Below are 27,921 nucleotides of genomic sequence, written 5' to 3'. Positions count from 1 at the left end.
AAAAAAGTGAATTATGATGGCAGAATGAAACTAGTTCTCTTCCTAGGCTCAGGCTCTCATCTGACCCCCACCTTGGTCCGGATTGACTGATACAACACTGCCACCTGGTGAACCTTAAGGGAACTACAGAAGACTTTTTAAATTGTTATTAATTTATCTATAAAATAAAAAATATCGACAAGTCCATAGAATAAGAGGGGTACAATTCCACAAAGTTTCCACCACCAGAGTTCCATATCCCATCCCTTCCTTGAAAGCTTTCCTATTCTTTATCCCTCTGGGAGCATAGGCTCAGAGTCATTATGGGGTGCAGAAGGTGGAAGGTCTGGCTTCCTTAATTGATTCTCCACTGAACATGAGCGTTATAAGATAACAGGAGTATAATTCCACACCTTTATCACTGCCAGAGTTCTGTGTCCCCATTCCCTCCACTGAAAATGCAGTAGTTCTCCCAAGATCACAGATATGGGTTGACTACTATTTCTATAACTATCTATATATATTTATATGTATTTACCCCCTTTTTCTCTATGGTTCTGCCTTCTCTTCATTTCTAAGTCACACCTATTACTTCTGAGTGTCCTTACGTTCTTTTTTCCTCTTCTCTCTCCGTGTCCTGATGGCACTGGAGTTCAGAGCCCTCTGATCATCTTCTCCTAATAGTTACTCCTCTGGGAGTATGGACCAAAATTCTTTATGGGGTGCAGAAGATAGAAAGTCCGGCTTCAATAATTGTTCTCCACTGGACATGGCATTGGAAGGTCTATTCATACCCCCCATCCTGTTTCTACCTTTCCCTAGTGGAGCAGAGCTCTGGAGAGGTGACATTGGTGAAGTCTTCTGCCCAAGGAGTTCAGGATGGAATTGTAGTAGCATCTGCAACTTGGGTGGCTAAAAGGCAGTAAGATATAAATCAGGACAAAATGTTTAATGAACAAGAACCATAAAATAGGAACAGAGAATATGGGAATAGGGATTTTAGGGTGTATAGAAGCTAGGAAGTCTATTTGAGGTATGTTTCTAGGGAGGGGCCCATGACTGTGGTGATTTTTGCTGGAGCTTGATAACTAACCTACAGGTAGACTAAAAACACTGTCTGGGAAGATGGTGTTAGAGTTGAGAATAGGATTAGAACGCTAAATCAGGGCAGAGAGTAGCTCCCAAACTTGAAGAAAATATATAAATACAATTAACTATTTACCATGTCAATCTGACCCAGAATACAGAAGATATTCTTAAAAGGCCAGTAAGTTCTTTAAAATGAAAAGCAAAAGTGAGTTCCTAGACATCATGTCCCAGAGTCCAGAAACACTGCAGAGTTTGCTTGTTTCCTCTTTTTGTCTAGGTGGCCCCCCTAAAGTTAAACAATGCAACTTACTTCAATAACTAGGTGTTTCCTCTTTGTTTCTTTTTAAACTTGGAGGCATAAATTAGATACATACTATACACATTTTATATGCATTATAGTAAAGTTCTATAGACACTACACATGTAAGTCCTAATTACAAAATTTTGACAAATAGACTTGTGTTCAATCCACATCCATTTAAGATAAGGAACATGTTCTCTCCACCCTAGAAAGTTCCCCAAGTATCTGCCCAAGTGGTTCTTCTTTAAGAAGCTGTGACTCGTCTTTATGTTACTACAGATCAGTTTTGTCTTTTCCAGAGTTTCATAAAGATGGAAACACATGCTCTGACTTCTTTCATTCAATACACTACTTCTAAAATTCATCCATGTGCCAGAAACTCATTCTTTTTGTTGCTGAGTGGGAGTTCACTGTGTAAATATGTCACACCATGTTTTCCTATTATAACTGCTGCTGGTCATTTCTTTCCAGTTTGGGCTACTAAGAAAAGTACTACTGGGATATATATATATATATTACCTGAGGGTTATCACTGGGGCTCAATCCTGATACTATGACTCCACAGCTCCAGGTGGTCATTTTTCCCTTTTTTCCTTTCTACTTTATTTGACTGGACAGAAAGAAATTGAGAGGAAAAGGGAGAAAAAGGGAGTGAGAAAGAGAGAAACCTTCAGATCTGCATCACTACTCATGAGCATACTCCCTGCAGGTGGGGAGCAGGGGCTTAATCCTGGATCCATGTGCATGGCAATAAGTGTGTTTAAGTGTGTTTAACCGAGTGTGCCACTGCCGAGCCCCCCTATGTATTTATTTGTTTGTTTGTTTGTTTGTTTTTAACCAGAGCATTCCTCAACTCTGGCTTATAGCAAATAGAAAATATACAACTAAACTGTAAAATAACACAACAGAGTAGTGAATGATTATTATCAATTTGACATTTCAATTGATGGACCGAATACAAAGTGCTCTTCCCAAATTAGATGCATTTAATCCAATTCACTGGGGATTTGAAGAGAAAAAAGGCAAAAACAGCTGAACTGGTTCCTTCACCTGGCTGCTTGAGTGGAGACATCAGCCTCCTCCTGCCCTTGGAATTTTTGGTTCTCAAGCTGTTAGACTTGGACTGAAACTTAAAGCACCAATTTTCCTGGGCCTTCAGCTTGTAGACTACAGATCATGGAATTTATCAACTATTATAAATATCTAAGTTGACTTCTTATAATCGATGTGAATATGCATCTAGTAGAATATATCTATCTAGACCTATTCTGTTTCTCTACAGAAATCTGATCAATAAAGTTTTGAGACCAAGAGAATTTCCAGAAGAAAGAAATTTTATTTATTTTTAAACTATTTTTATTTATATTTATTCATTTATTGGGTAGAGACAAAGAGAAGTAGAGAGGAAAAGGGGCAACAGAGAATGAAAGAGAAGAGAGATACCTGACGCCCTGCTTCACCACTCACAAAGCTTTTACCCTGCAGGTAAGGACTAGGGTCATGAGTCCGAGTCCTCACTCATTTTAACATGTGCACTCAACCAGGCCCCCAGAAGACTGAAATTTTAAACATGAGTTTTCTGAATGGGTTCTAGGGTTCCTGGAGCTGGCTATCTAATCTATATTTCTTAATAAAGGGGAAAGTTGGGGGCCGGGAGAGAGCTCACCAGGTAGAGTGTGCACTTTACCATGTGTGAGGACCTGGGTTTGGGTCTCCGGCCACCACATGGGAGCCCCATGCAAAAAGGAAAGTTCACAAGTGATGGATTGCGCTGTGGGGCCTCTCCTTCAATCTTGTCTTGTTCTTTCTCTCTGTCCTTCTCCATCTGCTTGGAAGAGAGGGGGAAAGGTAATAAAGAACCCACCAAGAGTAGTGAAGTACTTAGAAATGAAGCCTCAGAAAAGTCCTGGAAATAAATAAATAAATAAATAAATAAATAAATAAATAAATAAATACTTTAAAGATTCTGATGGGGGCTGGGTGGTAGCACCGTGGGCTAAGCGCACATGGTGCAAAGCACAAGGGCCGAGGTAAGGATCCTGATTTGAGCCCCCAGCTTCCCACCTGTAGGAGATCACTTTGCAAGCAGTAAAGCAGGTCTGCAGGTGTCTATGTTTTTCTCCTCATCTCTGTCTTCCCCTCCTCTCGATTTCTCTCTGTCTTATCCAACAACAATAGCTATGACGGTAATAACAATAATAACTACAACAAGCGCAACAAGGGCAACAAAAAATGGGAAAAATGGCCTCCAGGAGCAGTGGATTCATAGTGCAGGCACTGAGAGAAAAAAAAAGATTCTGATGACTTCCATTTTCAGTAGTAAAAAGAACATTATAGTCCATGTCAATAGAGATATATAAAATAGCTACATCAGATACTGCAAATTAGCCAAGGTGAGGGAAGGAACACTATTGGAAAACTAATGAATATAATAAGGTTGGCTATACTGGTGGGCAAAGTGAGAAAAGGAAATAAGTTCAGGGTTTCAAATTTCCTTCTCAAGTGCACATGGAATACTTTTTTCAGGGATCAAATGTTAGGTCACAAATCTTAACAAATTTAAGAAGACTGAAACTACATTAGATATATTTTTTCCCAACACATTAGAATGTGACTACAAATCAATAGCAAAAGGAAAATGGGAAAACTCATATACATGAAAATTAAACAGCATTTTTCTTTGAAATCAATGGTTAAAGAAGACATCAGCAGAAAAATTAGGAAAAAGTTTAGAAAAATGAAAATGAAAGCACACATACTAAGTACTATGAAATGTGCCAAAAACAGTAGTAGATGCTATCATTTTTTAAAGAAAATATTTTTATTTATCTATTTATTTTGGATAGAAACAGAGAGAACTTGAGAGGGGGGAGTGAAATGTAAATGAAGAGAGAGGGGCACCTGAAGCTTCATTGCTCATGAAGCATTCCCCCTGAAGGTGGAAACCAGGGGCTTGAGTCTGGGTTCTTGCACACCATAATATGTGCACTTAGCTAGATGTACCACTGTACAGTCCCTATGCTATCACTTTAAAAAGGAAAAATTGGGTCAGCAAAACAGTTCACTTGAATAGTGCACCTGCTTTGCCTTGTGCACAGCACAGGTTTAAGACTATCCATCATTATAGTGGTGCTGTGGTGTCATTCTCTCTCTCCATCTGTCTCCTTAAAAAAAAAAAGTTTATCCAAAGTAGTGACAATAACAAAAAGAAAATTGTTGACAATAACAAAAAGAAAATAAAAATCTCAATCTCAAATTCACAATCTAAATTTACATTTTAAGTATACAAAAAGGAAATTAAACCTAGAGTTATCAGAATGAAAAAATAGTAAAGAATAAAAATAAATGACATGAGAATAAATAATAAAAAGTAAAAGTGAGTGGTCTAGGAGGTGGTGCAGTGGCTAAGGCACTAGACTCTCAAGCATGAGGTCCTGAGTTCAATCCCTGGCAGCACATGTACAAGAGTGATGTCTGGTTCTTTCTCTCTCCTATCTTTCTCATAAATAAATAAAATCTTTAAAAAAAAAAAAAAGGTAAAAGTGAGACAGATAAAGGAAGAACCTATACTCATGTCTAGACAGACGATTAAGACATTTGTCAAACTGATGGGACCTTCAATTCAGTAAATGCACTGCATGTAAAATATACCTCAAGTGATCCAGGAGGTGGTGCAGTGAATAAAGCCTTGGACTCTCAAGCATAAGGTCTTGAATTCAATCTCCAGCAGCACATGTACCAGGGTGATGTCTGGTTCTTTCTCTCTCTTTCCTCTTACCCCCTCATTAATAAGTAAATAAAGTATTTTTAAAAATAAATAAAATAAAATACACCTCAATAAAATTGATTTAACAGAAAGGCTAGTAAAATAGACAAACTTCTAGAAACACAATTAAGTGAAAAGGAAAGAACATTAATAAAGAATGAAAAAAGAGGACAAAACTACAGATAAAAGCAGGGATTTTATGAATAGCTCAAGTGAAAAAAACACACTTTAGAAAAACCCAACTCTTAAAATATAAACAAAAATATAAACTACAAACTACAAATATGAATCAGATCAGTAGAACCAAATCACACACAGCAGCTAAACGTAACTAAACTATTTTTTTTGCCACCAGGGTTATCGCTAGGGCTCAGTGCCAGCACTACAAATCTACTGATTCTGGAAGCCATTTTTTCCTTTTTTTTTTTTTCTATTTTATTTAACAAGACAGAAAGAAATTGAGAGGGAAGGGGAAGAAATTGAGAGGGGAAGGGAAGACAGAGAGGGAGCATGAAAGATACCCAAACACCTGCTTCACTGCTCGTGAAGGGTCCCCCTGTAGGTCCTCATACATGGTGATATGTGTGCGTTATAACTGGGTGCCCACCACTACCCCCCAGCCCCTGCAGCTAAATCTTTTAAAGAAACACCAATTCTTCCAGAGGTGGGTAAAAATCACTAAATTGGATAAATTCTAAGAATGCAAGTATTTTTTAACATTAAAAAGTCTATCAGTGTAATTTACCTCATCAATATAGATTAAAGAAACTACATAAATATCTAAAAAGATGCAAATGTTACTACTATTCAAAAAAAATGGAAAGAAGATATATGTCATTACGTTCATAGTACTTTTTATTGAGCTTCACCATCATAAAACACTTGATCGTTTACAAAGAACTTTACATCCATTGTCTGCTTAATACTAACTACTTTCAAATGACTGTTTTATATATATATATATATATATATATAAATATATATATATATATTCCTGGCTGCAGGTAGGATACGCTGCACCTGAGACTATCACTTGCCAGGACTACAACAGGGGTTGGGGTGATTGATTTTATCTTTCAATAAAACTATCAATCCAGAAAACTATATAAATGAGGAAACAGATTTGCCCCAAATCCCAATTATTTTTGCTGTTTATTTTGTTTGGTTCTCTGCGCTATCATGTGTTATATGTTATATATCAAATTAAAATGAAACAGATATCCACATACAGATACATAAAGAAAGAACAATTCCAAATTAAATTCTCCAGAGGTCCTCACATACTCTTGGAACAAAAATACAAATGCAAAAGGAAAAAAAACTAACCTTATAGCTTAGATTCTTTCATGTCAAAACTGTAACCTAAAAAGAAACACTGGTGTTTTACCAACTTAAAGATTATGAATCCTTCAAAGCTAGATAAAGTTTGAATCCTGGGAGTTTCTACTTAGCAACTTCGCAGCTTACCTTTGGAGGACAAATGAATATTTCTTTTGGTCCTTAATCACAACTAGTTACAAATAACAGGTTTATACCATGAATCTTTGACATAAATTGACCATTTCATTGCTACTTCAGCAACAAATGGAAAGACCATAGGGGAAAGATTGTATAGTACTTTCCCCCTTTTCTCAATCTAAATACGCATAGTGGATAATGTGTTGGCTTTCAAGCATGAGGTCCCAAGTGCCAGAGTGATTGATGCTCTGGTTGTTTCTCAGTTCCTCTCTCTCATAAAAAAAAAGAAGAAGAAGAAGAATTCATGAATATTATGTGTATAGCAACATAAGAAGATTTTAAAAGGTGGAAAGAATACTGACCAGTTGGGAACCTTGGGACTTAAAGGTTCTCAGGCATTAAGTTCCTTGGCTCTTTCTTTTGCCATATCTATAACAGATTGGCTTTAAAGAAGCTAGTAACCCAAAATAGCAACAAGCACAGAGGGAGAAAGAGAGGAAGGAAGGAAGGAAGGAAGGAAGGAAGGAAGGAAGGAAGGAAGGAAGGAAGGAAGGAAGAAAAGGAGAGAGAAAGGAAGGAAGGAGGGAAGGAAAGGAAGAAGGAAGGAAAAGAAAGAGCATGGAAGGAAGGGAGGGAGAGCGGCCAGGTAGTGCTGCACTTGGTTGAACACCTATGTTATATGCACAAGGACCTGGATTCAAATCCCTAGTCCCCACATGTAGACACTAAGCTTCATGAGTGGTTAAGAAGTATTGCAAGTATCTGTCTGTTGATTGGTCTATCTATCTAATACTCCTAAGTTTCCCTGTCTTATCAAATATAAGAAAAATGCAATAAAGTAAAAAATACATATATATTCATAAAAAAGAGAAAAGAGGAAAAGAAAAATGTTTCGACTATTTTTTATAGTCAAAGGATCAAGAAAGGGACAGCCTAGCAAGACAGTCCTTAGAAAATAACTGTCTGGGAGTCAGGCGGTAGTGCAGCGGGTTAAGCGCATGTGGTGCGAAGCACAAGGACCAGCATAAGGGTCTCGGTTCGAGCCCCCAGCTTCCCACCTGCAGGTGAGTCGCTTCACAGGCAGTGAAGCAGGTCTGCAGGTGTCTATCTTTCTCTCTCCCTCTCTGTCTTTCCCTCCTCTCTCCATTTCTCTCAGTTCTATCCAACAACGATGACAACAACAATAATAACTACAACAACAATAAAAAACAAGGGCAACAAAAGGGAAAATAAATAAATAAATATTTTAAAACAAGAAAATAACTATCTGACTTCAGCCAAAAATGATTGGAAAATAGCATTTCTATTCACAACAGTAAAGCTGAAAGAGGACCTTGTATTCAAATACTTAGTAGGTTGTAAAGAGGATGCTCAAAGTCCCACCTCTACCCCAGGGTGGTGTTTGAGGAGCTCAAATGGGAAATATATTTCTCAAAAGTAACTCCTTTCCTTGTTCCACTCTAGCAGCACTGTTGGAGACTACTTAGGATATGAGACTTCCAACTCTACTCAATTACATGATGTTTCTCCCTGCCCCCCGCCTTTATTACTAGTATAGTGTCATTGGAAACCTAGTGGAGAATCAGGACTTTCACCTATGTCTAGTAATAATGGGACCACCCAAACCCACAGTGTAATGGAAATGATATGGCAGTAGTAACAAGACATTTCTGCCCCTCTCAGTCAGGCTGGTATCAGTATAGGTCCAGTGGGAATGTATACCCTCACTCTTACATGAAGCACTGAATATCTCTACCCCTAGTTTCCATAGAGGTAAGTGACAACCTGAATTCCAACACCAATAATAAATTAATAAAGCAGTGTCTACACCAGTTGAGTGTCAGATAACTTCCCAAACATAAGATTTAATAGGATACAAAAGATGTCAGATTTCAACTGGAAAAATCACTCATCACACCAAGAATCAGGAAAATCTCAATTTGAACAAGATGATAATTCACAGACATCAACACCTGAGAGAGTACAGATGTTAGAATTACCTGATAAGGGTTTTAAAGGCCATCATAAAAGTTCCTCAGTGAGCAATTATAAACATGTTTCCCACAAATTCACAAAATAAGAAGTCTCGAATTCCTGCAGTTTCCATTGGAGGGAATGGGGATACAGAGCTCTGGTGGTGGTGCAAATGGTGTGGAATAATACCCCAGTATCTTATAATTATGTAAACCAATATTAAATCACTAATGAAAAGCAAATCTAAAAAAGAAGTCTCAACAAATAACAAACATAAAGAATCTAATGCATTGGTCCAGGAGGTGATGCAGTGGATACAGCACTGGACTTGGAAGCATGAGATTCTGAGTTTAATCCCTGGTAGCATATGTACCAGAGTGAAAGCTGGTACAGAATCTCAGCAATAATCCTGGAGAAAAAGAAAGAAACTGAAAAGAAAACCCTATTGTAAAGTGGTGATAAATTTGGTTATATTCTAGCATTTTGTGGAAAGAACTTATGAATAGTGAATATGCAGCAGACATTTCTAAGTAAAGTATTGAAGGTGCAATATGAATCTTTTTTAGTGCTTATAGTAAAATGCGAGAGTCATGAATTGTAAAACAAAAAAGGAAGTAAAACTTCCTTTTACAAGATTTGTAAAAGTTTGTCTATACTTCAAAGTATGAAAAAGATAACTCTGAACACTAAGGTGTGGCTGAACACCCAATTGATAGATTATGGGTTTGACTCATAAACTTAATCAGCCATCTGAGAAAAAGCCAAAAACATAAATGGAATTATACCAGCAGAAACTACCAGTTAGGACTAAAGAGGATAGGAAACAAACAAACAACCCAGAGAAACGGAGGGCAAAGCAAAATTTGTTTTCTTTTACCTTCACAAGAACAAAACAGTAAAGTCACAATATACACAGATATGATGTTAGACAAGTGTCCACAACAAAGGACAACACAGCAGGTAAAAGGACTGCTTTTTAGCAGCCTGCCTAACACCCTATGGCTACATGGTCTTATTCTGCTTCTTACTGTCCTGTGGTCCTACTCCACACTGAGCTTCCCAGCACCTCTGCACCAACCCACCCAGCACACTGAGGCAATTCCAGTGACTGTTGTTCTCCCAGTCACTCCACTGGCCAATTCCATACAGCCAGGGAAATAACTCAATTGGTAAATCTCCTGGCTTGATTTGTGGTGTCACAAGTATCAGAGCGGTGCCCTGGCTTCTCTTAATCTCTCTCTCTTTCTGCCTCATGTGAAATTTTCTCTTTCATATATAATTTTTTTAAATGAAAAATGAAATTAGACAAATTTACAAAACCTGTTACAATTCTTAGTTTAAGTAAATAGAGTAGAGGCAAGGTGGTGGTACACCTGGTTAAGTGCACACATTACTGTGTACAAGAACCCAGGCATAAGCCCTTGGCCCCCACCTGCAGGGGGAAAGTTTCATGAGTGGTGAAGCAGGGCTAAAGGTGTCTTATCTGTTTCTCTCCCTCTATATCTTCCCTTTCCCTCTCATTTTTTGTCTCTCAGATAATAAATAATATTTTTAAGTAAGGAAAAGTAAGTAATTCAGCTGTAAACATATACAATGCTTTAAGAAAAGGAACTCATTACAAAGTTGAAGTTGACTTCACACTTTCAGTGTGGGGAAATTACATCAGTTTCAACCAGTCAGATGACCTTGACTAGAAACCTGGGACTGCCCAGTAGAGCCATGGTGGTAGGACTGATACAACAGTAGGTCTAGAAGGTAGGATCACTGCCTTGTTGATTCTAGAAGGCTGGGCATTAAGCCAAAAAAGGATTATTGTCAAGATATAATGAAATTTGCCCAGCTAAATTATGGATTTGTTTGGGACTCATCACATCCTCCTTCTTTCTTATTTATCTCTTTTGGAATGAGAATATCTATTCTATGTCCAACCCATAACTAGATTTTGGAAGCACATGACTTATCTGGTCTCAAGCCAAAGAGAAATTCTATCTCAGGATGAACTATACCTTAAATATCAACCATATTTGACTCATGTGATATTTAGATGATACCTTGGATTTTATAGTTTATGCTGGAATAAATTAAGACTTTTTGAGTATTTTGAGATGGAATGAATGCATTCTGGGATGTAAGAATATAAATTTGGGAGAACCAAGGGGCAGAATGATATATGTAGAACCTCCCCCTATCCTACCAATTTAAATGCTGGAAGACTAACTTCCAATATGACTGTATTTGGTAAAGAAAATTTTGGGAATTAAAGTTAAGTGAAGTCATAGGGCTGAGGTCCTAATTTTATAGGGTTGGTGGACTAATAACAGGAAGAAAGATAGCATTCATGAAGGCACTGAAAAATAGTGTTTATATAAAGACATAATAAGATAATGGTCTTTTTGCAACTCAGAAAGAGAGCCCTTACCAGAGACAAAGTCTCTTAATCTTGGGTTTCTCAGCCTCCAGAATGACAAGAAATATATTTGTTTTGAGCCTCTAGTCATTTTTTTTATATAAGCTACCTGAGAAAACCAAGACAAATATGTACTAAAAACAAACAAAACAAAGATCTAACATTTATGTCATCAGAGTCATGGGTAGAGAAAATGGGTGATGGATGGGATTGTATTCAAAGAAATATTGGCTGAAAACTCCCCAAATTTTACAGATATATAAACCTACAGTATCAAGATGCTCAGCAAAAAGGATTAAAAAACAGAAATCCATGCCAAGGAAAAAAATCAGTCTATTCTGTGAAAACTGAAAATAGAACTAAAAATACTTCCAATAACAACATTCAAAGTTTCAATGGAAAAAACATACAAAGTCATCTGAGTCTTCTCAAAATAAGTGGTAAGATGAAAATAATTTATTTTTTACAATTTAATGTGCAGTGTAAATTTGGGGCTATAACTAAATTTTACTATGCTATTAGAAAAAACCCTAAGGAATGAACTACATATAACAGAGGTAAATCTTCATGAATTTGAAGTCCCAGCTAATTCAGCTGAAAATAGACTTAATCAGTCAAATGTTCCTCCTATATTTTGTTTCCCTAGGTTGTAGATCTTGCTACATGAAGTTGATGTAACTATTAAGTTTAGATTTCTCAATAACCAAAGTCTAAAAAAAAAAAAAAAAAAGGCCAACATTTCTTAGTTTCAAAAGAAAGGATTTGTGGAAATATTGTGACTAAGCAACAAGTCATGTTGAGTTTTTTTGTTAGTTTTTTTTTTTTTTCTGGTTGTAAGTAATCATTAGAGTGGTTACTGGAGTCAAAATTTCTTGAATTCATCTCCCATCCCAGTGGGGATGGATTTTCTCAATCCTTCCTATATATTTCCCACATGTTCTTATACATAAGACTAAGGACTTCTCTTCCGCCTTCACTCTTCACACATACAAACTCACTGTGAGTTCTCAAACTCATTTCTTACCCTGAAATATCCCTAAAAGAAACACTATTCTCATAATATGCATTAAGGAACTGGAAATAAATTTCCTTTCTCCAAGAAAATTCACATTGTCCTCCACAGAAGACATCTTAAAATGTAATGTGTGCACTTAACCAGGTGAGCCACCGCCTGGCCCCAACACATCTTAAAATGTAAAGTCCCTCTTTCACATTCTAAATAAGGTATATTCCATGTCAATGATGACTTATCAGTTAACACTTCTAGTAACGCAATATTACATTTTGTGTAGCTCTTATACCATATATACTGAATGTTCAATAAATATCAGAATATACTACATTTATATAGTCTTTATCCAGTATGAATTCTTTTTTGCTGACCAAAGGCTTTATGTTCACTGAAGGCCTTCCCATATTCCTTGGTTTTCACTCCAGCATGAGTTTTCTGATGTTGTGAAAGAGATGAACTCTGACTAAAGGCTTTCCTGCATTCCTTACATTTATAGGGTTTTTCTCCAGTGTGTGTTTTCTGGTGTTTTGTTAGAGATGAGCTCTGGCTAAAAGTTTTACCACAATCCTTACACTTGTAAGGTTTTTCTCCAGTGTGCGTTCTTTGATGACGAATAAGGGCTGAGCGGTCACTGAAGGCTTTGATACAATCATTACACTTAAAGGGTTTCTCTCCAGTGTGAGTCCTCTGGTGCTGAGTCAGTGCTGAGCAGTAGCCAAAGGCCTTCCCACATTCATTACACTCATAAGGCCTCTCCCCAGTATGAGTTCTCTGATGCTGAATAAGGCCTGAACGATCACTAAAGGATTTTCCACATTCATTACATTTATAGGGTTTTTCTCCAGTGTGAATGACTTGATGCTGGGTAAGAAATGTGCTTTGGCTGAAAGCCTTTCCACATTCATTACACTCGTAAGGTTTTTCTCCAGTATGAATACGCTGATGTTGAGTGAGGTATGAACTCTGATTAAAGGCCTTCCCACATTCATTGCATTCATAGGGTTTCTCTCCAGTATGAATTATATGATGCCGAATAAGTGCAGAACGGTGACTGAAGGCTTTACCACATTCATTACATTTATAGGGTTTTTCTCCAGTGTGAATTCTCTGGTGTAGAGTAAGGTGTATGCTCTGGCTAAAGGCTTTACCACATTCATTACATTCATAGGGTTTTTCTCCTGTGTGAATTCTCTGATGCAAAACAAAAGCTGAATAGTAACTAAAAGCTTTCTCACATTCCTTACACTTCCAAGGTTTCTTTTCTGCACAAATTCTATCATGCCTCATTAGATCTGAATTCTGTTTTAAGTTATTTTTAAGTGAATTATAATTATGTGGTCTCTCTCCTTGTTGTTGAACAGTTAATGACCTCTGACTAAAATTTCTTCCAAATTCTTCATACTGGTAGTTTCTCTCCCCAGAAGATTTCTTCTGAATGACAGCTTCTTGTACTAAATGTCTATCATGGTTTCCCTGCTGATGTGCAAAAGAGTCTTCACATTCACTGGAATCTTCTTTTGGAAATATCTCTATGAACACATTAGGAATTGATTCCTTTTCAGAAATGTTCTGCTCTGGAAGTAGTGCCTTGCTTGCTGGACTTATCTTCCAGTCTAAAAGAAATCAAAGCACCTATATATCATTTCCTAAACTGAGAGAAAAATAATAAAACAAACAAGCCAAAAGTGCTTCTAAAGAGCATGTGAACTTGAAAGTTCTCAAAAATAGCCTTTAGATATTGGGAAAACCTGAGGAAAAAAAGATAATGGGGCAAGGAAGTGCTTTATATAAAGGAGGGTACTTAGGTACTCAGCATTTCTCTATAGCAACACATGAAATGAAAAATAATAACAGAGAACAAGACTACTCAGAGATGGTAGAGGGAATTAGCAAATTAAAAACAAGCAAACAAAAAACAAGATCTATTAACAACAAGGCTAAAATCAGAGGAAGATGGCCCCATGAACTGATGACCATCAATTCACCAGAGTTTCATGATTTCATGGCTTGAGAATTACTATTATTTAATAATCTTCTTGCCACCAATTCTTATTCATTCTAATATATCTCAATATCTGCTAACAGGCTAACTTTTCAAAACCATTGCTCTTAAACAAATTTTGTTCATTCTATTGTCTCAAGATGAGATACAAACTATATAAGTTAATGATCAAAGTGGCTACATCTACAAATTCAAATTATTACAAAGCTCACTAATTAAGAAGGAACTGACCATCTCTGATTTTCTCCAAACTCAGCAAATTAGGGAGAGTAAAGTAGAATGAAGTCTTAAAAAAAGGGGGCCAGGTGGTGGCACACCTGGTTGAGTGCACAAGTTACAATGCTCAAGGACCTGGGTTCGAGCCCCTGGTCCCCAACTGCAGGGAGAAAGTTTTGCAAGTGGTGAAGCTGTGCTGCAGGTGTCTCTCTGTCTATCACCCACTCCCTCTTGATTTCTTGCTATCTCTACCCAATAAAAAAAAAGCTAATTAAAAAAGTCTTAAAAATAAGTATAGGTCAAGCAGCATAACTTATGTGGATAGTATGCATGCTCTGCCATGCATATGACCTAGATTCAAGCCTAGACACTACTCCATTGAAGGAAGCTTCAATGCTGTGGTACATTTTTCCTCTCTACCTCTACATCTGTCTGTCTTTATCTGAAAAAGTGGACCCCAAATAGTGAAACCCCAGAGATGACAAGAGAGAAAGAAAGAAAGAGAGGAAGAAGGAAAGAAAGAAAGGGAAGATAGAAAGTACCATGAAAAGAGGGGAAGGTCAAATTTCCATGTGCTTAGATTGGTTCCCTACCTATCAGATACCTGCTCTAAAATTCTCAGCTTCCTAAGAGTTTAGGAGGAAAGGTTCCACTGCTTTGTAACAGTGAAGCACTTAATATTTATAGCAGTGAGATATTTCCAGTCTTAAATGGTCGTTAATATCTACTCCAGGGCTGGGGAGATAGCATAATGGTTATGCAAAAGACTTTTTTAAAAATTATCTTTATTTATTTATTGGATAGAGATAGCTAGAAATTAAGAGGAAGGGGGAATTAGAGAGTGAGAAAGACAGAGAGACACCTGCAGCACAGCTCTACCACTTGTGAAGCTTTCACCTGCAGATGACAACCAGGGGCTTGAACCTGAGTCCTGGAGCATTGTAACATGTGTGCTCAACCAGGTGCACCACCACCTGGTCCCACAAAAGACTTTCATGCCTAAGGTTTTATGGTCCCAGGTTCAATACCCATACCACCATAAGCCAGAGCTGAGAAGTGTTCTGGTGTCTCTATCTCTCTTTATATCTCTGTCTCTCACACACATACATATAAATAAATTAGATATTTTATAAAAGAATTATAAAAAATAACATTCCAGCTATGGAGTAAGTTAACAAAATACAATGTTCTCCAGATATAAATCAGGGAAATGCCTAAAATATTAAACACAAATAGGATAAAGGCAAACAGATTTCAAGCTATTGGGCTTGGAATAATTAAAACCCCAAGTTTTTGTGAAGAATATACTGTTGGTAGAAAAGTTACTTCTCGACAACAATGAGATACCACTTCACTCCTGTGAGAATGGTAGCAGCAAATGCTGGAAAAGTTGTGGGGTCAAAGGAATGCTCCTGCACTAATGATGGAAATAAAAATTGGTCTGACCTCTGTGGAGAGTAGTCTGGAGAACTCTCAGAAGGCTAGAAATGGACCTACCCTAGGATCCTGCAATTCCTCTCCTGGGGATATATCCTAAGGAACACAACACACCCATCCAAAAAGATCTGTGTATACATATGTTCATAGCAGCACAATTTGTAATAGCTAAAACCTGGAAGCAACCCAGGTATCCAAGAACAGATGAGTGGCTGAGCAAGTTGTGGTATATATACACAATGGACTACTACTCAGCTATTAAAAATGGTGGCTTCACTGTTTTCAGCCGATCTTGGATGGAGCTTGAAGAAATCATGTTAAGTGAAATAAGTCAGAAACAGAAGGATGAATATGGGATGATCTCACTCTCAGGCAGAAATTGAAAAACAAGATCAGAAGAGAAAACACAAGTAGAACTTGAGTTGGAGTTGGTGTATTTCACCAAAGTAATGGGATGCATTGGATCGACCTTCTTGTGGTGCATCCCGTGAGTACCCATTCATTGGGGAAACTGACGATCCTTCCTAGCCGACTGAATCCACATGGATCCCAGTCACTTTCAAAGCCAGCAACAAGCAGCTCCTGAAAGCTTTCAGCCTGACCTGTTGACTGGCTATGGAAGAAGGGCAAACGCTAGAAGAAGAAGAACCAAAGTAAAAGTCTCAGGGGGGTGGGTGGGTGGGAGAGTACAGGTCCTGGAAAAGAATGACAGAGGACCTAGTGGGGGTTATATGTGGAAAACTGAGAAATGTTATGCATGTACAAACTACTGTATTCACTGTCAAATGTAAAACATTAATCCCTCAATAAAGGGAAAAAAGAAAAAAGAAAAACAAAAGTTGCTTCTCAACTGTTAAAGCTTCAATCTGTAGAACAAAAGCAGGACAGGCAAGTAGACTAGTACAAAGACCTTAAAAGTAGGCAGTGGAATACTGATCTGATAGAGTAAACAGCTCACTGTGAGAAATATAACAACATTACACTGCGTCAGCTGGATAAAGATAAGACTAAATAAGTCTTATCTAAATAAGTCTAAATAAGGTATAATTAAAGGCTGGTGGGGGCACACCATATTGAGCACACATATTACAACACTTAAAGACCTGGGTTCAAATTCCTGGTCCCCACCTAAAGGGAGGAAGTCACAAGTGGTGAAGCAGTGCTGTAGGTATCTTAAACTCTTCCTATCTCCCTAATCCCTCTCAATTTCTTTCTGTATCTACCTAATAAATAAGAAAATCAATATATATTTTTTAATTTTATTTGTTATTTCTTTATTGAGGGACTAATGGCTTACAGTCAAAAGTAAAATACAATAGTTTGTACATGCATAACATTTCCACATAATGGTACAACCCCAACTAGGTCCTCCTAGGACCTGAATTGCCCCCAACCCCAGAGTCTTTTACTTTGGTACAATACAACAAAAATAAATATATTTTAAGGTATAATTAACTGGTAATCTGCAATAATACAGTTCAACAGAATTTTCAGGGTCTAATACATAATATTTTTAATATTTATTTATTTATTCCCCTTTGTTGCCCTTGTTGTTTTATTATTGTAGTTATTATTGTTGTTATTGATGTCATCGTTGTTGGCTAGGACAGACAGAAATAGAGAGAGGAGGGGAAGACAGAGGGGGGAGAGAAAGATAGACACCTACAGATCTGCTTCACCACTTGTGAAGCGACTCCCCTGCAGGTGGGAGCTGGGGGCTCAAACCGGGATCCTCATGCCAGTCCTTGCACTTTGCACCACATGCGCTTAACCCGCTACGCAACCACCCGACTCCCTACATAAAATATTTTTTAAAAATAATAATCTATAGATATTGTTTGCTTATTTTAGAACACACCAGGGAGTATTCTAAGTATTTCTTTTAAACTAAGTGACTTGACTCTCGTGATTCTAAATGGTATCATTTCTATTTTACATTTGAAAATTTTAAGTCAAAGAGAGGATAATTCACCTGTTATAGGTGACAGAGTGAATTAGTAACTGAGATAGTCTCTGAACCCAGGCTCTAAGATAAGTTCTTTTATCCACTATGCTATGCTAGGTTGCCTCTTCTTAGAGAAGAAAAGGGAAAATTCAGGTAAATTTAATAGTCACAGTCTGAGGAAAAAAAAATCACATTATTCTGCAGTAAAAAAAACACCACATATGAAATACGTATATAAATGGCAAAGGAAAAAGCCTTACACTCAACAAATTGCTAACAAACATTAAAAGATTACTTTCTTTTCATCTTTTTTTTTAATTTACTTATTATTGGATAGAGACAGAAAGAAATTGAGAGGGAGAGGACATAGGGAGAGAGACACCTACAGCCCTGCTTCATCAATTGTGAAGTTTTCCCCCTGCAGGTGGGGACCAGGGGCTTGAATCTGGGTCCTGTGCACTGTAAAGTGTGTACTTGATCAGATGCATCACTGCCTGGCCCCTCATTTAATCTTATTTGGGAAAAATAATTGGTCTAAAAGAGTGAAAAGTATGTACTTTCTAAAACTATATAACTATTAATTTATGAGAGGTAGCTTAGTGCTACCACTAAGTTAAGGACTTGTAAGCATTAACGTCCCAAGTTTGATCCCCAGCATTGTGTATACCACAATGATAACCTGGTTCTTTCTCTCTGTTTCTCTCTTGATAGTAAGTAAATAAATCTTAGCCAGGAGATAGTTTACTCCATACATTACCCACCTTATTACAAGCAAGGTCCTTGGTTCAACCAGTATCACATGGGAACACCATAGTAGGTACTAGAAGGAGGTCTATGAATAGGGGAGTGGTGCTTTGGTGTGTGTCCCTTTCTTTCTCACTCTGTCTAAAATTTATAAATTAAATATTTGGACCAGGGAGGGCACTCAGTAGTAACATCATACATACATAGGGCTCTAGGTTCATTCCTCAGTATCAAGCATACATACATATACAAAAATATTACAGATGATCATTCACAGACCTGGAGTGTGGCATGGAAAAAAAAAATCAGCTTCACTTAAACTTTTCCAGGAGTCTAGTGAAACCTAGAGAGGTTCCTCTATAGAGATTTCAAAAATGTTCTTCCCAGTGACCATCTGTGTTTTATGTTGATTCCAAGAATCACTTACCTGGGCAATATGCTTTTGAGACTTTCTCTAACTCTTCCCCACACTCCAAATGAGAGATTACATCAGGTTTGAGAATTGGAAGCCCTGTTTATGAGGAAAAAAAGACGTCTAGTAAAGAGCTCAGTGTTGGGTCCTTGGTTGTTAGGGAAGACAGTATGAGAGAGAAGCATGTGGGGTGTGGGCAGAGATTCTGGATTTCTCCCTCAATGTTGGTCCAAAGGGAGTAGGAAGATTGATATGAGGTTTGAGCTCAGAACAACTGAGTCATTTGATTTTACATTTCCCTATGAAAGAGAGAGAACACCAGAGCATCACTCTGTTATATGCAATGCCAGAGACTGAACTCAGGCTCTCATGCTTGAGAATCCAATGTTTTATCTACCAAGTCACCTTCTGGTCCACAGTACCCACTTCTTTCTTCCTTCCTTTCTCTTAAGATTTATGTATTTATTAACATGAGAGAAACAAGGAGAAACTATAGCATCATTCTAGTACATATGATGCCAGGAATCAAATTCAAGATCTTGTGACTCTAGTCACTGAGTCATCTCCTAGACTACAGCACATAGCATCCATTTCTTTTCTTTTTAAAAAAAATTTTACTTATATTAATGAGACACAGAAAAATAAACACACACACACACACAAAGAGAGAGAGGGAGAGGAAGGGAGGGAGAGAGATAAAGAGAAAGAGAGAGAGAGACACCAAGACAAAAGCACTGCTCAGTTCTGGCTTATAGTGGTGCTAGGGACTGAACCTGGGACCTCAGAGCCTCAGGCATGAAAGTCTTTTACATAGCCATTATGCTATCTCACCAGTCCAGCACCCATTTCTTTTTTTTAATATATTTTATTTATTTATTCCCTTTTGTTGCCCTTGTTGCTTTATTGTTGTAGTTATTGTTGTTGTTGATGATGTCATTGTTGGATAGGACAGAGAAAAATGGAGAGAGGAGGGGAAGACAGGGGGAGAGAAAGTTAGACACCTGCAGACCTGCTCCACTGCTTGTGAAGCGATTCCCCTGCAGGTGGGGAGCCAGGGGATCGAACCAGGATCCTTAGGCTGGTCCTTGTGCTTTGTGCCACCTGCGCTTAACCCGCTGCGCTACCGCCTGACTCCCCCAGCACCCATTTCTTAAGAGGTGTTTCCCTGAGAATTCTGTCTCAATGTCCTAGATAAGAAAATAGAGAATAATGGAAGAATCTATTTTTTAAAATAATCTGTTAATTTTTTTAAATCTTTTTATTGGGTGCTGGGCAGCAGTGCACCTAGTTGAGTGCACCCAGTTTCATGCTCAAAGACCCAAGTTAGAGTCCTTGCTCCCCACTTGCAGGGAACACACTTCATGAGTGGTAAAGCAGGCATACATTTTCTTTTTCTCTCTCCCTCTTCCCCTCCCCTATCTACTTCTCTCTGTCTTATCAAATAAGATAGAAAGGAGAAAAATCATTTTATTGAGAGGTTAATCGTTTACAGTATGGTTGGCACATGGTTATAATTTGTCATCTCCCTATGGTAGGTATCTGCAAAAGTGTCAGTTTCTAACTTTAGGGTTATTAAAAACTATATGTCCAGAAACAAAAAACACAAATTACATGTCTTGGACCTTTCAGAGATTAATAATCTTTGGATCTAAGAGCCTTAGGACATTCTAAGAATTGTGGAAACAAAGGTACTCCATCAGATAAATTCACAGGGATAAGGGTAGTCATCCTTACCTTACCCAGTAAGACCAGATTCCTGTGCTTCTCAGGTACATCTCCCTGAGGAGGATTCAGCTGCCTCCACTGACTGAGATTTTCGGCCATATCCCTGATCATCAGTTACTCCTGAAAAACCAAAAGCATCAGGAATCACCTAGGGACCTCCTTCTAAAGTTCTCCAGAAAGGACTCAAACTGACAGCAAAGGAGAGGAAAAGCAGGAATGTTAAGACAATATGACCATTCTGGCATCCCTTCCAGTATTAACATTTTCTGTCATTTGTAGCCACAGACTAGTGTCTTGACTCCATGAACCAAAATGAAGTAGCACTTACAATGTAAAATCTTAAAGCACAAAATTAATAGTTTGTGTACTGATAGCTTAAATGATAAAACCATATATATAATTTTTACTATGTGGACATAGGAAGAATGGAGAAAACATTACAATGAATGAAGAATTTTCTTTATACTATGGTTTTAAAGTACATAGGGACAAGGAATGTGAACTATACAATATATATTCAAAATCAAAATACCTGCCACAGAGAATAGATTGGTAGAACAGTATCTCAAACCCAGATTATTACGCAAAGGCCTCAAGTGTTCTTGTCATTTCTCATAATCACTCTGATTCTTCTGATTTCTTCATCTACTCTCTACTCCATCATAAAATAGTGCTCTCACATTCTTAGTTCCCATCGATAGTTGCTTTTCAAAGTGTACCACATTTCCTTTTACCTCTTTACACATGCCTCCTATTCCTGACTGTTCTCTTCCACCCCAACCCACCCCATCTTTTCAACTATTTTAATCCTACTCATACTTCAGATCTCAGTTCAGATATTACCTCCTCCGTGAAGACCTCCCTGATTCTCTGGGGAATAGCACCATGATCTTTCCCTTTTCTTGGGTTCTGCACAGATTAAGAGATTTGTGCTTAACATCTACCCGTCTCATTAGTTGATAAGATCTATAACAGTAGAAATCAGGTCTATTTTTCTTCCCACTCAAGCAAAAGTATCTTTTATAGAACAAGAGTACCATATATAAATTTGTCAGTTCCAGGAAGGAACATTTGAACAAAAATTAATAGAAAGTTGAAAGTAGGTATTCTGTAAAAATATGCATGAAAACAAAGCTGAGGCATGCCGACAGACATGTATGAAACATTTACAACACTGTTTATCCTGGTCTAACTTTTATCAGATAATAGGCACAATGTTTAGATAGTCTATAAAATGTGAGGAGAGGGAGCAGAGCAGGTAATGCTCTTTTGAATCTGTAGCTGAGCCTGTTTACTTGGGATAAGACAAGTCTAAAATTTTTCCTAGTTCTCTAAAAAAAAAAAAATTCAATACAACTTCAATTTAATCAAGACATAGTCAATCAAACTAGTTCCTAGGATGCTAGCAAATGAATCAGACTTAGCTTTCTTGAACTACTTTTGCCATACCCTCTTATGAGATACATATAAATATAACAGCTATCTTCATTTATATTCAATCCCCCCCAAAAGGTGGTAAAAATGATTCATATGATGAAATAAAGTTAAAATAACTACCCACTTGGAAACCTCTTGCCCAAAATAACTTCACTCTATTCTAACACTTGAAGAATGAAATCACTCACTCCACTCCCCCCCCCCATTAACATATATTTTATTAGTAACTTAATAGTGATTTTTGAGACCAGGTTGTGGCACACCCTGTTAAGCACACACATTACAGTGCACAGGACCAGGTGCAAAGCCCTGATCCCCACCTGTAGGGGAAAAGCTTCAGAAGTGGTGAAGCAGGGCCGCAGGTGTCTCTGTCTCTTTTCCTCTCTATTTCCCCTTCCCTCTTAATTTCTGTCTTTATCCAATAATAAATAAATAAATAAGTAGGGGCCAGGTGGTGACACATCTGGTTGAGTGCACATGTTACAGTGCTCAAGGACTCAGGTTCAAGCCCCTGGTCTCCACCTGCATGGGTAAAGCTTTGTAGGTGGAGAAGCAGGGCTCTAAGTGTCTCTCTGTCTCTCTCCCTCTCTCCCACAACCTTTCCTCTCGATTTCTGGCTGTCTCTATTCAATAAATAAATAAAGATAGTGCAAAACATTTTATAAAAAATAAAAAGATTAAAATTTAAAAAATAGTGATTTACAAGATTATAAGGTAAAGGGGTAAAATTCTATACCACTCCCACCACCAAACCAAACCTTTCCCTTTTCAGACATGAGATCCCTTAGAAAAACTGAGCAGGGAGATAGCATAATGGATATACAAACAGATTCTCAAGCCTGAGGCCAGGAGGTCCCAAGTTCAATCCCCACACCACCATAAGCCAGAGCTGAGCAGTGTAAAACCTAGGCAATCAAACTTATGTACAGCACTGTTGCACGATGTGCCTACCCTGGGGCTGGAAGTCACAGACAGATCATTAAGACAATTCAGAGGGCTAGGTGGTGGCTCACTTTGTGGAGCACACATGTTGCTATGAGTAAGGACATGAGTTCAAGTCCCACTCCCCCACCTGCAAAAGGGAAGCTTGATGTAGTGAAGCAGTATTATAAGAGTCTCTCTTTCTCTTTCCCTCTCTCTTTACCCTCTCAATTTTTCTCTGTTCTATCAAGTAAAATAAATGTTTAAAATTAATAATAATTTAAAAAAAACACACAATCCAACAGAGATTGCTACCTTTTCCCCTTTCTTATTTGTTCTGAAAGGAATCAATAAATTAACAGATCGGAATCAGTACTGGAGGGGCCAGGTGGTGGCGCAACTGGTTGAGCACACATTACAATGTGCAAGGACCCTGGTCCCCACTTGCAGAGAGAAAGCTTCACAAGTGGTGAAGCAATACTGCCCATGACTCTCTCCCTCTCTATCTCCCCTTTCCTCTCAATTTCTGGCTGTTTCTAGTCAATAAATAAAGTAATAAATAAATTTTTTTTTAAAAATCAATACTGGTGTTTTCTCCCTGTGATTTATATGGATCACCAGCTACTGTACACTCTGAAGTCAGGTTGAAAGTTGACAAATAGTTCCATTGTCTTTTATGATAATATCTGTCATTTCTCAGTGTCTTCTTTGGTAAATTCCTACAGAATTATCTTGACTAATCTCTCTCCAATTCAACTGCATATTTCATGTTGAGCTTCAAAAAGTTTTCGTAAGACTTACTTACCTTTGGAATAAGGCCCAGTGCAGAATTTCATGTGGTCTGGCTACAACATGTCCAAGTTTCCCTCATGAACCTCACCATACTCCAGTCAACTCCACACTGATACAGTCACATTTCCAACTCTCATCACCTAAAGACTTTTGTTTTTTCTCTTTTCTTTTCTTTTTGCCTCCAGGGTTATTCCGGGGCTCAGTACCAGCACTATGAATCCACTGCTCTTGGCAGTGATTCTTTCCATTTTATTGGATAGGCCAGAGTGAAATTGAGGAGAGAGGGGAAGATAGAAGAGAAAGACACCTGCATATCTGCTTCACCGCTCATGAAACATTCCCCCTGGCAGGTGGGGAGCCAGGAGCTCAAACCTGGATCCTCGCTCGGGTCCTTTTGCTCAATACTATATGTTGTTAACCAGGTGTGCCACCACCCAGTCCCCCTCCCCTTTTTTTTGTTCAAGTTGTCTTTTCTCTTAGAATGTTCTTCTACTCTATTCTCTTTCTAATCTCTCTTATTTTCCCAAAGTGTAGTTTCTAATTCAGCATTTCCCTCCCCTTCTCCAACTACTCTAAGGATGGAAAATTTCCTTCATGGCCATTTATGACTTGTCTATACCACTCATTTATTCATTTTAAATGTCTATCTTTTTATCTGCATCTTATCTCCTCAGTAAACTTCATTAGGCAGGGGCAACTGGCTTTTATTAGGATACATCTCACCATGAAACCTTGAAATACTATATAGCTAGTAAATATGCACTAATTAATAAATAAATACAGAAGTAATGCGGGAAAGGAAAGTGAGTACTGTATGAATGAGAAGCATTTATTGTGAAGCTTTTTATTCATCTGTTTATTAGGATGAACCTAGTGGTTTAGGAATTAAGAGTTGAACAATTCCATAGCAATGTAAAAACTATATACACACTCTGAGCACTGGAGATTTAAAAGAAAAAAAAACTGAGAAGAAAAAGAAGAAATTTAGGGCCAGGCAGTGGTTCATCTAGTTGAACATGTATTATAATGTGTTATAATTCATAAGCTTGGTCTCAGAAGACAAATAAAAAAACTTTTATCTCCGTGAGGCATTTTATACAGGAAGGTTACCTAGAATTAATCTAAGCAAATAACACCTTTCCAAAAGCCCTAGGTGTGTCAGGTCACTTCACTATAGTCACGGTGGTGAGTTAAGAAGATCTGATGGCATAGAAAAAAATGTGCAAATATATACAAATATAGGTAGGTAGTTGTAGAAATATTAGTTAGACCATATCTGTAACCTTAAGAGAACTGCTGTAGTTTACAATTAAGGGATTGGGGATTCAGAACTCTGGTGGTGCGAACTGTGCGGAGTTATACTCATTATCTTGTAATTTTGAAAATCAGTATTAAATCACTAATGAAAAAAAAGATCTAGTGGCCCATGGTAAAAAATAATAATAGTAAAGTGCACGTGGCGTGAAGCACAAGGACCAGCATAAGGATCCCTGTTCAAGCCCCCGGCTTCCCACCTGCAGGGGAGTAGCTTCACAAGCGGTTCAGCAAGTCTGCAGGTGTCTTTCTCTCCCCCTCTCTGTCTTCCCCTCCTCTCTCGATTTCTTTCTGTCCTAGCCAACAATGACATCAATAACAACAACAATAAAACAACAAGGGTGACAAAAGGGAATAAATAAATAAATATTTAAAAAAAAAAAAAAGAAAGTAGTGGTCCAGGAGGTAGCGCAGTGGATAAAACATCGAACTCTCAAGCATCAAGTCCTGAGTTCAATCCCCAGCAGCACATGTACCAGAGTGATGTCTGGTTCTTTCTCTCTCTCTTCCTATCTTTCTCATTAATAAATAAATAAAATCTTTAAAAAAAAAAAAAGAAAGTCTTTAAATAATGATGATGCTGATGATGAGCAAGGATCCAGATTCAATCCCTTGGTCCCCACATGCATGGAGGAAAGCTTCTCAAACCAAGAAGCAGTTCTCTTTTTCTCTCTTCTATCTCCTCCCCTCTTGACTTCTCCCTATCTCTATCCAATCAATAATAATAGACATATAAAATATTTTTTACAATTTTTATTATATTTATTTATTTATTTATTTATTGGATAGAGACAGCCAGAAGTCAAGAGAGAAGGGGTGATAGAAAGGGAGAGAGACAGAGAGACACCTGCAACACTGCTTTACCACTTGCAAAACTTTCCCTTGGTGCTCAACCATGTGCGCCACCATCCATCCAGCCACAATAAATTAAATGTTAAAAAAAAAAAAATTAGTGGTCCGGGAGGTAGCACAGTGGCTAATGAACTAGACTCTCAAGCATAAGGTCCTGAGTTCAATCCCCAGCAGCACATGTACCAGAGTGATGCCTGGCTCTTTTTCTCTCCTCTTATCTTTCTCATTAATAAAATAAAGAAAATCTTTATAAAAAAATTAAACCCACCTGGGACACAGGGGTCATGCCATTTCCTTTTAGATTTTCAGCAGAAAAAGTTCTGAGTCCTCAGAAAGTGAGCCTAGAAGTGGAGCTAGAGGGGGTCGGCTGTAGCGCAGCGGGTTAAGTGCACGTGGTGCGAACATCAAGGACCATCTTAAGGATCCCAGTTCGAGCCACCGGCTCCTCACCTACAGGGGAGTCGCCTCACAGGCGGTGAAGCAGGTCTGCAGGTGTCTTATCTTTCTCTCCCCCTCTCTGTCTTCCCCTCTTCTCTCCATTTATCTCTGTCCTATCCAACAATGAAAATACCAATAATAACAATAATAACCATAACAACAATAAAAAAACAAGGGCAACAAAAGGGAAAATAAAAATAATAAAAAATAAAAATATATTTTTTTAAAAAAGAGGAGATAGAACCATGGCGACCATTCTCATCTTGCTGTAAACTCAAAAAAACTGTCGTACATAACCAATTGTCACTTATGCAGGCTCAACATATGGAACAAAGGCACAATCTCCATAGATTTGGACCCAGACAGACATGGCTATTGCTACCTCAGTTTTTCCCCATCCACTCCGGCCCGCAAACTCCAGTAAAACTCTGCTATGAAATTCTAGGCACATATTAATACATACCTATATCCTCCATTTACTGAGTGTTAATAGCCTAAAACGTAGTCTCGATGCGTCAATCAAGTCCTCACTTAACCATTCATTTCTATTCTATTCCAGGGTTACAGTACGAACAAAGACTATATACACTTTTTGAATAGTGGCTTTTCAGATCTTATAAGATTGCATTTTTATGGATTGTGGGGGTAAGGAGAGAGTTTGGATTAGGGTTCTAAACAAACCTTCTGAATTCTGAAATCCTAGTTATTCCCATCTGCCCGTGGGTCTAATAGTCTCTTAATTTATGGGGGTCTTGTGAAAACAAATGGGACTCATTACAAAACAAAACAAGACAAAACTAAATTGTCAGAGCTGTTCATTCGGGAGTATGAAGGAAGCAAACATCATCCTGAAGGCCAACAGGGTAAGGCAGGTAGCGAACTCCCCCTTAAAACCACAGCAAGAAACAAGGAGGTGGGAAAAGGCTTTCTCACAGGTAAGATGCTTCCCCTTCCTGAGACACTGTCCCAGCCAGAGGGCAGCCTTTCTCCTTTTCTCTTCTCTCCAGCAGGCACCGCGACCGCATCCGCCCGAAATGCTCACCCCGGGCCCAGTGCTCCATGGCGACACCCTCCCCGGCCGGCACCCGAGACGATCGCCGCGGGAGGAGGACGTAGAGGGCGCCCTGGGGTCTGGGGGTCCCACCGATCTGGGTCACCAGAGGCCCGGGAACGCGCGCGCCCCTCTCGAGGCAGCCTGTCACCTCTGCCCTACCCTGAGTAGGGGCCCTCCCGTCACCCTCTTTCCGGTCAACTGCACATAGAGGAGGCGTGCAGATCTCCTGACGCTCACGCCTGATTCTTAAGAAGCCGGGAACCCCACAATAAAGGCGAACTCGCAGGGCCGAGTCGCTCCGCTCCATACGAAGTAGAACTACAACTCCCAGAAGCCTCGGCGGGGCGCGACTTGCATCACTGGTCTTGGGTTCCGGGGCAGCTCTGCACGCCGGGTGGTCTTTAGCAAGTGTGGGCAAGTCGGTGGTTGGGGGCCCATGCAGGGCTTGGGCCATCTGGGATGCTGGGAATCCCCAGAAAACCGCTTCCCGGACTCTCAAAGGCTTTGTCCCAGAATAGGTACGGGGCTGTGCCAGCCCCGCCTCCCGCTGAACCCTAGTTGTCCCGCAAGTGTAACCCGCAGTAGGCACGCCCCCGTCTCCCAGGGCTGCCCGGAGTAGCCAGAGAGAAGGCGCCTACACTGCCCC

General features: G+C 38.7%; 1 protein-coding gene across 7 annotated transcripts; it reads right to left on the bottom strand.

Annotated features, from left to right (window-relative positions):
* Positions 1–27,613, bottom strand: ZNF892 (zinc finger protein 892). 7 transcript variants are annotated; one of them, XR_009548948.1, is made up of 5 exons: positions 27,155–27,600; positions 20,482–20,587; positions 18,758–18,841; positions 17,614–17,759; positions 1–891 (listed from the first exon to the last, which is right to left on the bottom strand). XR_009548948.1 is itself a non-coding variant. In XM_060187283.1 (4 exons), exons 2-4 carry the CDS (start codon positions 20,576–20,578, stop codon positions 12,329–12,331), a joined length of 1,452 nt encoding a protein of 483 aa, XP_060043266.1. In that variant the 5' UTR covers positions 20,579–20,587; positions 27,459–27,613; the 3' UTR covers positions 11,908–12,328. The 7 variants fall into 7 exon arrangements, 5 of the variants coding, with proteins under 5 accessions (XP_060043266.1, XP_060043264.1, XP_060043265.1 ...); XR_009548949.1 differs by lacking the exon at positions 1–891 and adding an exon at positions 13,517–13,599 and having other exon boundaries at positions 27,155–27,597; XM_060187283.1 differs by lacking the exons at positions 1–891; positions 17,614–17,759 and adding an exon at positions 11,908–13,599 and having other exon boundaries at positions 27,459–27,613.
* Between the last annotated feature and the right edge of the window lie 308 nt (positions 27,614–27,921).

This window comes from Erinaceus europaeus, chromosome 3, assembly GCF_950295315.1.
Source record: "Erinaceus europaeus chromosome 3, mEriEur2.1, whole genome shotgun sequence".
Classification (NCBI taxonomy): Eukaryota; Metazoa; Chordata; class Mammalia; order Eulipotyphla; family Erinaceidae; genus Erinaceus; species Erinaceus europaeus.
Note: the sequence above shows the minus strand (reverse complement) of the source record. Positions and strands in the feature narration are given on the sequence as shown.

What these genes read in the sequence shown, in the direction of transcription:
- ZNF892 (XM_060187283.1), bottom strand. Translation starts at nt 20,578, where the DNA reads ATGATCAGGGATATGGCCGAAAATCTCAGTCAGTGGAGGCAGCTGAAT. An exon ending in CAGGAATCTGGTCTTACTGG is followed by an intron (nt 18,842 to 20,481) that starts GTAAGGTAAGGA and finishes CCTCATAAACAG; the next exon opens with GGCTTCCAATTCTCAAACCT. An exon ending in CTCAAAAGCATATTGCCCAG is followed by an intron (nt 13,600 to 18,757) that starts GTAAGTGATTCT and finishes GATTTCTTTTAG; the next exon opens with ACTGGAAGATAAGTCCAGCA.